The sequence below is a fragment of the Chiloscyllium plagiosum genome, chromosome 22 (genome assembly GCF_004010195.1).
Source record: "Chiloscyllium plagiosum isolate BGI_BamShark_2017 chromosome 22, ASM401019v2, whole genome shotgun sequence".
NCBI lineage: Eukaryota > Metazoa > Chordata > Chondrichthyes > Orectolobiformes > Hemiscylliidae > Chiloscyllium > Chiloscyllium plagiosum.
In genome coordinates this window covers 51058056-51069400 of record NC_057731.1, presented here as the reverse complement: position 1 = coordinate 51069400, position 11345 = coordinate 51058056, and the positions used below count along the sequence as shown (strand labels likewise).

At 39.9% G+C, this 11345-nt stretch overlaps 1 protein-coding gene across 2 annotated transcripts in view; it reads left to right on the top strand.

Annotated features, from left to right (window-relative positions):
* LOC122561331 (metal transporter CNNM2-like) overlaps nucleotides 1–11345 on the top strand; it is a 256151-nt gene that overhangs the window by 232934 nt on the left and 11872 nt on the right. For both annotated transcript variants that reach the window (XM_043713039.1, XM_043713040.1), the window contains one exon: nucleotides 6688–6866. In XM_043713039.1, coding sequence (XP_043568974.1) covers nucleotides 6688–6866 — 179 coding nt within the window. The remainder of the gene's footprint in view (nucleotides 1–6687; nucleotides 6867–11345) is intronic.

Here is an 11345-nt window from a genome sequence, read left to right as displayed (position 1 = left end):
TGTTGTGGTTCTGTTCGCCGAGCTGGGAATTTGTGTTGCAGACGTTTCGTCCCCTGTCTAGGTGACATCCTCAGTGCTTGGGAGCCTCCTGTGAAGCGCTTCTGTGATGTTTCCTCTGGCATTTTGTAGTGGTTTGTCTCTGCTGCTTCCGGTTGTCAGTTCCAGCTATCCGCTGCAGTGGTCGGTATATTGGGTCCAGGTTGATGTGCTTATTGATTGAATCTGTGGATGAGTGCCATGCCTCTAGGAATTCCCTGGCTGTTCTCTGTTTGGCTTGGCCTATAATAGTAGTGTTGTCCCAGTCGAACTCATGGTGTTTGTCATCTACGTGTGTGGCTACTAAGGATAGCAGGTCGTGTCGTTTCGTGGCTAGTTGGTGTTCATGGATGCGGATCGTTAGCTGTCTTCCTGTTTGTCCTATGTAGTGTTTTGTGAAGTCCTTGCATGGGATTTTGTACACTACATTGGTTTTGCTCATGCTGGGTATTGGGTCCTTCGTTCTGGTGAGTTGATGTCTGAGAGTGGCTGATGGTTTGTGTGCTGTTATGAGTCCTAGTGGTCGCAGTAGTCTGGCTGTCAGTTCGGAAATGCTCTTGATATATGGTAACATGGCTAGTCCTTTGGGTTGCGGCATGTCCTCATTCTGTTGTCTTTCCCTTAGGCATCTGTTGATGAAATTTCGCGGGTATCCGTTTTTGGCAAATATATAGGTGTTCTTCTTCCTCTTTTTACAGTTCTGGTGTGCTGCAGTGTGTTGTGGCCCTTTTGAATAGTGTCTTAATGCAACTTCTTTTGTGTGTGTTGGAGTGGTTACTTTCGTAGTTTAGGACTTGGTCTGTATGTGTGGCTTTCCTGTATACCTTTGTGGTGAATTCTCCGTTCGGTGTTCTCTGTACCATCACGTCTAGGAATGGGAGTTGGTTGTCCTTTTCTTCCTCTCTAGTGAATCGGATCCCTGTGAGTGTGGCGTTGATGATCCGGTGTGTGTTCTCTATTTCTGTGTTTTTAATGATTATAAAGGTGTCATCCACATATCTGACCCAGAGTTTGGGTTGAATTTGCGGTAAGGCTGTTTGTTCTAATCTTTGCATTACCGCTTCTGCTATGAGTCCAGAGATGGGTGCCGTCTATTGACCTCTGAACCACTCCCTGAACTGAAGAGATTCTGAATGTCCTTTTTTTCAACTCTGAGTGAACAGGATGTCAGATACTCCTGCTCTTTTTTTTTCCTCTTTCCCCACACTACTGCCTGATAGTGGTAGTCCTTTTCTTTCCTCCAGCACCCACATTGTGTGTGTGCAGGTATAGGACACAGTAAACGAGTGTCAGGCTACAGTTATTGTGCTGTGTACATGTAGGTAAAGGGTGACTTGGCGCCTGGCCTCTATGCAGTTATTTAAGGGATGTATCATGAAAGTGCTTTATGAGTATTTGTATTTAAATTTAATATCTTTATTCTTATATTTGATTCTTTGCCAGAAACTGTTTGTTTTTTTTTTGTTCTTTTATCATTTTGAAGATGTTAGATTAAATCTTTCCTTCACAGTGTAAAGGGAGTATAGCTCCCTGAAGTATGGTCAATGTAAGCTGTCATGAAAATGGAACACTTTTCTCATATACAAAACTTATTATGTCTCCTAATTAAGTGTTGTTGGTAAACTTGGATATAAAACTCTCTTAGTTATAGGGTTTTGACAGCATGGAAAGAGGCACTTTGACCCATCATGCTAGTCATCAAACATCCATCTATTCTAATCCCATTTTCCAGTACTTGGCCCAAAGACTTGTATGCTATTGCATTTAAAATCTAAATGGTTCTTAAAGCCTTTGAAGATTCCTACTTCTTCATATGTGCAAGCTATTAATTGAGTAAAGACCTGAGGGCCCAGAAGAGATTCTTATGTTCCTATTTGTCATATTGTGTCAAACTATGTTCCCTTTATCTTCCCTGTTTATCTCCTACTTTCAAACAACATCCCAACATTGTCATTTCTTGTTGGGTAATCAGTCTTCTTTTCAACAACTACCAACCTAAGGAGTGAGTATCCTTTGAGACCCTCACTCCATAAGTCATTCTGCCTTGATGTTTCAGATTATCTGTAACTCTGCCACACGTTCTGAAACACTGAATAATTTGGGTCAGAGATTTTCAGCAGAGGTGCTTGGTTGAGTCAACATCTGCAATTTGAAATTTCTACATCGGAAAGAACCCACCTTGCTTCTGCATTCATTTTAGTTAGCCTCCTTTATCAACTTCATTTGTTCCATCTGATGCTCTTTAAATTTTTACTCAAGTCACATTACTGTTCCCTTGTACCTGCTACGTCTATCTACTTGGTCCCACCTTGTCATTTGCATATTATTTTAATCAAACAAAACTCTGAATAGGGTAGAGGCCTTCAAAAGCACATGGATAGGCTGGTGGAATGGGCAGATGACATTCAGTGCAGAAAGGTAATATATGCAATTTTGAAGGGAGAACAAGAAAAGGGAAATGTGGAGGTGCATAGGTCCACACCTTTAAAGATAGAGTAGGTTCTGTAAAAAGCATGTGGGATCTTGGGTTTCAAAATTAATTCATAGAATACAAAGGCAATGTAGATTGTGAGAAAAGTGCAATTAAATGGGACTAAATAGATTGCTTTGTAGAGGGTTAGCACATGCTCATGTGTTGAATGGCCTCCTTGTTTACTGTATGAATCTGAGACGCTGAATGTTTTAACTCTGATGTAAAATGCATAGTTACCATCGAAAGATACAAATCAGCATCAGAAAATTTGATACATTAGTAACTCAATGCATTAAATCTTTGTTTAATCCTTGTTGGAGATTTGACTGCAGGTGCCATTTTAATTGCTCAGTCAGGATGCAATGAAAATAAAGTAAATGTTGAGGTTTAAACACTGGACATATTACACTACAGTCCATATAAGGATTGAAAAGTTGTTTCAAAATTATTACCAGTTGCTTACTCATTAAAAAAAACAATGTAATGGGAAAAGGTCATGTCACGTACCCAAATAATTTAGGCATCTTAAAAATGTCAGTGTAATCATGACTGACAGGGACTTGATGACTGTATAAAGAACGAAGATTCTATAGCCATCTGTGTGTGAGGTCATATAAAGTCGTGTGAAAAATGTTGTGTGACATTAAACAAAATCTCATGCGGCATCAACAAGGAACTTCATCCTGCAAGAATTCACAGCTTTAAAAAGCATCCAAATTTCTCAAGAAAACTTTCCATGTTGTTAATGTCATCCATTTGTGCAAATTGCGTTGTCATTGCACTTTTGAATGAGCAAAGGCTGTCTCAATTCAGATGCAAATAGACACTTCTATTATTTACGGCAGATTTTGGTACCTTTCAAATTTAGTTGTCACTAAGTTATTTCAATCTAAAATTCCAACATCAGAGGCAGGCAGCATTCAGCCCCTGTGCTTGTACTGGCTATTTATGATTGGCTTAGAACATCTCCTGAAGAAATTCTACTTCTATATAAGCAAAAGGCTGTCTCCAAAAACTGCTTGTAGATACATCAGGCACTATAAGGATGCCTGTAAATTGGTATATGAAGTGCTATTACCGAAACAGGCCTTTTCCCCCTGCATTGTATCTATACAGGTAGATACAATGTTTCTACAGGTAGAGAAACTCAGCTTTGTTGTCCAGCGTTTCATTTCTCTTTAAGTGGTTATCCAATTTACTTTTGAAGACCATGATTTAATCTGTGCTCTACTACTCTCAAGCAGCGAATCCTGGATCCTAACAACCTGTTGCATAAAAATATTTACTCATTTTTTATCCCTATCTACTGTCTGGACTGCTCATAGTCAGAATAATTAGAACAGTGGTGTCACATGAGCTGACCAGGTTGAGAGTGATTTGTGAATAAATGGCAGCATTATTTTGAAGGAAGAGGTAAGAAAATACAGGGAGGCAGTAAAATTGAGTTTTTTTAATAAACTGAGTTCAGATGGAGATGAAAACATACAAAATGAGACGTTACTGAAGGTTGCAACTGTAGAAGGCATTATTGAGATTGTACCTAGAGTATTGCATATAACTTTAGTGCCCTTACTTGAGGAGAGATTTAATTCTATTGGAGGCAGTTCAGAGGAAGTCCACTAGATTGATTTCAGAGGAGATCTAATTAAGATATATAAGATGCTAAAGGGGGTTGACAAAGTAGCTGTAGAGAGGATGTTTCATCATGGAAGGGCAATATAGAATGAGGTCATAATTGAAGGATAAAGGGTAGCAGATTCAAAATGGAATTAAGGAGAAAATATTTCTCTTAGGATCATGAATCTGGAATTTACTACTCCAAAATATGGAGGATGCTGGAACATTGAGTACATTTATGGAGGAGATAGACAGATTTTTAGTTAATGATGGGTTAAAAAGTTATGGAGAGCAGGTAAGAAAGTGAGGCTGAGACCAAGATGAGATCAGCTATGGTGAAGCCGGCATGAGGGGCTGAATTGCGTACTCCTACTTCTTATCTTCCCTCCTTTCATAAGAACTTATTTCAATGAGAAACTAGTGATGAGCCTTGAGAGGATAGCAGAGAATGAGAATTTTGCACGAAGAGGTGGAACTTGTGCATCTGTCAGTGTTTGTTTCAACTCATTATTTTGATGTGAGTGGCAACTACCACGGGTAACTCTTGTTTTCTTCACCCTCCCAGGATTCATGGCAGAGTGACCAATGTTCAATCTTACTTCCTAACTGCAATTTTCTTCTGAACCTTCTCGCCTATTTAATCTGTTTTCTATTTATTTTATTAACGTTTATCTGTTTCGCAAAAGTTTTTTTGCCATTGTTCCCTTATCGCTCCCAAATTTATGGGGGTAACAAAATTCTACAGCAAGCTAATGTAGTTTGTACACAGCGCCACTGAGTGGCAGGGATAAACTGCTATAGGCATGTTAGAGTTACTAGAATTTATGTTGTCACTAGTTTTGCACAGTAGTACTTTGTCATGCAATACTGATTATTTCCTAAAGTTAGTAAAGAAAAGATAATTAAGTATGAAGGACTGACTGTCGTCGATTTCATATTTTGTACTTGATTTGTCCAACTGCTATTGTCCACACGCTTCCAGATGGCTTAACTATTTCTAATACTTCTGATTTGAAACAGAAAATGATACACATCATTTTTATGAAATTATTACGCTTGTGACTGAAATAAACAATGATTCAGGGATGTTCGGCTTCTTGAAGAATTTTTTTTTGTTCTAGAATTTAAAGAAAGAAGCCAATTAAGAAATGCATTGAATTTATGGGAGCAAACTTCACGAACGCTGTCTACTTAGAAGTTTTTAACTTTGGTAGTAAACCTTTGAAGTTAGATAATGTGTCAAACCACTGCTTTATTGAGGGATCTAGCTTTGAATTGATGATGTAGCTCAAATTGATGAGTTTGCATTCCCTTATTGCAACTGGAAATGAATTATATTCATATTGCAGGGCCTACTAGGGCCAGAGGAACACCAGTTATTAACATCAGGAAAGATACCATGGTTATTGGTAGTACTTAAATTAAGTTATTAATTCTGAAGTATAAGGTAGTGGTGACCATTATAACCATCATTGTTGTAAATATCCATCTGTTTTTCTAGTTTCCTTATTGTAAGGAAAAGGTAGGAAAGCAAATTGTTAGGAGGACATGAAAAATCTTTTTTCTCTCACTTGTGGGGCATGGATGTAGTTGGTATGCCAGCACTTTGCCAGTTGTCTTCTTGAACCGTTACAATCCATGTATTGTAAGTAAATCCACAATACAGTTAGGGAGGAAATTCCAGGGCCTGGACCTAGTGACAGTGAAGAAATGGCAATATATTTCCAAGTCAAGGTGTTGAGTGGCTTGGAGTGGAATTTGAAGGTGATGTATTGTTCCCATGTAACTGATGCCCTTGTCTTCCTAGATGGAAGTGATTCTGGGTTTGGAATGTACTATCTCAGGATCTTTGGTAATTTGCTGTGTGTGTCTTGTAGGTAGTACACACTGCTGCTGTTGAATGTTAGTGTTGAAGATTAGGGGTGTACTGCTTTACTCTGAATAGTATCAGGCTTTTTGAGTATTTTTGGAGCTGCACTTATACTAATTCTACTTATACAGGCAAGTGGAGAGTACTCCACACACTCCTGACTTGTGCCTATTAGATGTTGCAGGCTTTGGTGAGTCAGGAAGTGAGTTACTCACTGCAGTATACCTAGCTTCTGACCTGTTCTTGTAGCCACTGTATTGATATGCTAAGCCAATTGTGTTCCTGGAACCAAATAATATAGATGAGGCTTTCAGCAGCAGACGAACAGAGATTATTAACATTAAATACAAGAGCAGTGTTTTACTTCTCTAGGAAGATAGAATGGTTCAAAATTGTCGAAATTAATGGGTAAAACAGTTCATGTAAGTATTATTATCTTGGGTATAGCTATCAGTGAACTTTGATATAACCAACCAAGCTTGAAATAGCAAAGTTTTGTGCAAACACGTGTAGAGTAAGTCACCCTATAAGTCTGCTAAACTGAATCCTTTAAATATAACCTCCCATCAAGACAATTCGGAGATTAGATTTGATATCTAATCCCAAAGTATTACTTCTGAATGCACGAATAATTGTACATGTCAAAATACTAGCCTATTTCAACTTACCAACGTTTTTTTCTCTTGTTCAGATAACCGATCTCCACCTCGAACATGTGGCTTAAATCATTCAGATTCTTTGAATCGAGGTGATCGTATTGATTCAATAACATCGCAGATGGGGAGCAACAACAGTCAGCTAAATTCTTTGCTCCAGATGTATGTTCCAGACTATTCAGTGCGGGCTCTGACTGACTTACAATTTGTAAAGGTAAGATTAGGTCTGATTATTTCTTTGAAATCCTGTTTCATGGAATAGGCACAGTAACTGAAAATGGGCTAAAAGTCTATGATTCCACAGATCCAATGCTGCTTTTACAGTCAATGTACTTTCCCCAAATAATTAGACCCAGTTAAAATCACAGCTTAAGTCTACCTTACATATTGAAGTTGGTGCTTACTAAATTGAATTTTGAAATTTAATTGGTTTGTTTAAGTCAAATTCAAGTATGTGAACGTTCACACCTTTTAGAATGGAATCAGTTTTTAGATAGCAAAGCTCTTACTTACGCTCTGAAGTGTTATTTTTATTGCAGTCTTAAATTAGCTGCCCCATTAATTAGTATATGGAAGAAATAGCCCAGAATTCAATGCTTTAAAATTGCTAGCAGTGAAAATCCAATTTGTAAACTTGTTACAATATAAATGTATTTGGAATCAGCTATATTTGGATTCATGTAGGTGAATGTAACTTAAGCATGAATAGTGGTGCACTATTCTGATGTACCTTTTTCTGATGCTGATTGAACAGATTGTTTAAAAAAAGGATCTTGCAACCAACTTTAAATGTGAGGTGGTTTATGTCATTTGTTAGTTTTGGACTTATCAGGATAATTTTTTCATGCCCAACGTAGATACTAGCTCTCACTATCAAAACTGTGATTTCTAGAGGGGATATGAGATGGCCTTGGCAGATAAGGTTAAGGATAATCCAAAGAGTATACAAGTATATTAAGAGAGAATAGAACCCCTTAAAGATCAATGAGGTGGTCTATGTGTTGAACCTCAAGAGATAGGAGAGAGACTAAATGAATGTTTCCCATCAGTTTTTTCTGTGAAGAAAGAAATGGAGGCTACAGAACTTGGGGAAATAAATATTAATGTTTTGAAAGCAACTCACAATACAGAAGAGGAAGTGCTGGAGGTCTTAGAAAACATAAAGGTCGAAAAATCTCCGGACCTGACCATCGCCAGTGGTGCAGCAATCTCTTCCCTCGCTTCCTGTAGTAACCTTGGGTATATCCTTATGTTTTTCAAAATTTTCAGCACATCCTCCTTAATATCAGCCTGTTCGAGCATATCCCTCCCAAATGACAAGGTCCCTCTCACTAGTGAATACTGAAGCAAAGTATTCATTAAGGACCTCCCCTATCTCCTCCGACTCCAGGCACAAGTTCCCTCCACTATCCCTGATAGGCCATACCCACACTCTGACCATCCTCTTGCTCCTCACAAGTGTAGAATGCCTTAGGGTTTTCCTTAATCCTACCAGCTAAAGCTTTTTGATTGCTCCTTCTAACTCTCCTAAGTCCATTCTTCAGTTAAATAAAAACAAATTACTTCGGATGCTGGAATCTGAAACCAAAAGAGAAAATGCTGGAAAATCTCAGCAGGTCTGGCAGCATCTGTAAGAGAGAAAAGAGCTGAGGTTTCGAGTCTAACTGACCCTTTGTCAAAGCCGTGACAAGGGTCTGTTAGACTCGAAACAGCAGTTCTTTTCTCTCCTTACAGATGCTGCCAGACCTACTGAGATTTTTCCAGCATTTTCTCTTTCCATTCTTCAGTTCCTTTCTAGCCACATTGTAACCCTCTAGGGCCCTGTCTGATCCTTGCCTCCTCAGCCTTAAGTAAGCTTACTCCTTCCTCTTGACTAGATGTTCTACATCCCTTGTCACTCAAGGTTTCTTCACTCCACCATCCATTCCTTGCCTCAGTGGGACATACCTATCTGGCACTATCAGCAAGTTTGCTGCACCTTTGGCGATGATCTTTGCATCCTCACTGTCCACTGGAGTAGTACCAGATGATTGAAGCATAGCAAATATTATTCCATTGTTCAAGAAAGTGAATAGGGATAATCCTGGGAATTACAGATGAAGCAGTTTTAGGTCTATGGTGCACAAATTATTAAAGAGGATTCTGGGAGACAGGATTTATGATTACTTGGAAAACCATAGTTTAATTAGAGACAGAGTCGAAGAGTGTGGTGCTGGAAAAGCACAGACAGTCAGGCAGCATCCGAAGAGCAGGAGAGTCGACGTTTCCAGCATAAGCCCTTTATCAGGAATTCAGATTCCTGATGAAGAGCTTATACCCAGAACGTCAACTCTCCTGCTCCTTGGATGCCTCCTGACTGGCTGTGCTTTTCAAGCACCACGCTCCTTGACTCTAATCAAATAGGAGAAAGTGAGGACTTCACATGCTGAAGATCAGAGATAGTCAGCATGGCTTTATGAGGGGCAGGTCATGCCTCACAAGCCTTCTCGAATTCTTTGAGGATGTAACAAAACACATTGATGAAGATAGAGCATTGAATGTGGTGTACATGGATTTTAGCAAGGCGTTTGACAAGGTTCCCCATGGTAGGCTCATTCAGAAAGTAAAGAGGCATGGGATACAGGGAAATTTGGCTGTCCGGATACAGAATTGGCTGGAAGACCGAGGGTGGTAGTAGATAGACAATATTCAGCCTGGAGCTCGGTGACCAATGATGTTCCAGAGGAATCTGTTCTGGGACCTCTGCTCTTTGTGATTTTTATAAATGACTTGGATGAGGAAGTGGAAGGATGTCAGTAAGTTTATCGATGACATGAATGTTGGTGGAGTTGTGGATAGCGTGGAGGGCTGTTGTAGGTTGCAATGGGATATTGACAGGATGCAGAACTGGACTGATAAGTGGCAAATGGAGGTCAACTTGGAAAAGTGTAAGGTGACTTTTGGAAGGTCGAATTTGAATGCAGAATTCATGATTAAAGGCAGGATTCTTGACAGTGTGGAGGAGTAGAGGGATCTTGGGGTCCACGTACATAGATCCCTCAAAGTTGACATCCAAGTTGATAGGGTTGTTAAGGAGGCTTTCATTAGCAGGGAGATTGAGTTTAAGAGCCATGAGGTTATGCTGCAGCTCTGTAGAGCCCTGATTAGACCACACTAGCAATATTGTGTTCAGGTCTGGTCGCCTCATTATAGGAAGGATGTGGAAGCTTTAGAGGATGCAAAGGAGATTTCTCGGAATGCTGCTTGGAATGGAGGGCTTGTCTTATGAAGAAAGGTTGAGGGAGGTAGGGATTTTCTCATTGAAGCTAAGAAGGCTGAGAGGTGACTTGATAGAGATGTATAAGATGATAAGACGCATAAAGTGAATAGTCAGAAGTGGCTATCATGAGGGCATATGATTTTAAGGTATTTGGAGGAAGGTTCAGGGAGATGTCAGAAGTAGGTTCTTTACACAGTCAATGGTAGGTGCATGGAATGCACTGCCAGCGGTGTGGTAGAATCAGATACATTAAGGACATTTAAGCAACTCTTGGGTAGGCACATGGATGATAATACAATGAAGGGTACATAGGTTAGTTTGATCTTAGAGTAGAATAAAAGGTCGGCACAAAACTGAGGGCCAAAGGGCCTGTGTGCTGTACTATGCTGTACTGATCTATGTTCTAAATGTATCCCAAGATATTGTGGGAAGCTTGGGAAGAAATTGCAGGGCCCCTAGCAGAAATATTTCTGTGATCTAAAACCACAGGTAAAGTGCCAGAGGACTGGAAGGTGGCTAATATTGTGCATTTATTTAAGGAATGCTATGAGGAGAAGCCTGGGAACTATGGACCTGTGACCTTGATGGGTGGGTAAGTTGTTGGAGGTGATTCTAAAGAAAGGGTTTGTATGCATTTGAAGAGGCAAGGGATGATTAGGGATAGACAGCTGGTTTTGTGCGAGGGAAATCATGTTTTGCAAACTTGATTGACGTTTTTTGAGAAAGTAACCAAAAGATCGATGAGGGCAGAGCATTGTTTACATGGACTAAAGTAAAGCCTTTAACAAGGTTGTGTATGGTAGACTAACTAGTAAAGTTGTATCATGTGGGATTCAGGGGGAGCTTACCACTTGAATATAAAACTGGCTTGACAGTAGGAGACAGCAGGTGGTGATGGAGGGTTGTTTTTCAGGCTGGATGCCTGTGACCAGCATTGTTCCACAGGAATTAGTACTGGGTCCACTTTTGTTTCTTGTTTATATAAACAATTTGGATGAGAATGTGGGATGCATAGTTGATAAGTTTGCAGATGACACCAAAATTAGTGGTATAGTTGACAGTGAAAAAGGTTATCTAAAATTACAAAGAGATCTTTTTCAATTGGGTCAATTGGCTGAGGTGTGGCAGATGGAGTTTAATTTGAGTAAGTGCGAACTATTGCATTTTGGTACAACAAACAAGGGTAGTGCTTATACAGTTAATGGTAGGGTGCTGAGTAGTGTTCCATGTACAGCGCATCATCCGCCGTCACTTCCGCCACCTCCAAACAGACCCCAGCACCAAGGATATATTTCCCTCCCCTCCCCTATCAGCTTTCCGTAGAGACCACTCCCTCCGCGAGAGTCGCGGAGGGAGTGGTCTCTACGGACAGCTGATAGGGGAGGGGAGGGAAATATATCCTTGGTGCTGGGGTCTGTTTGGAGGTGGCGGAAG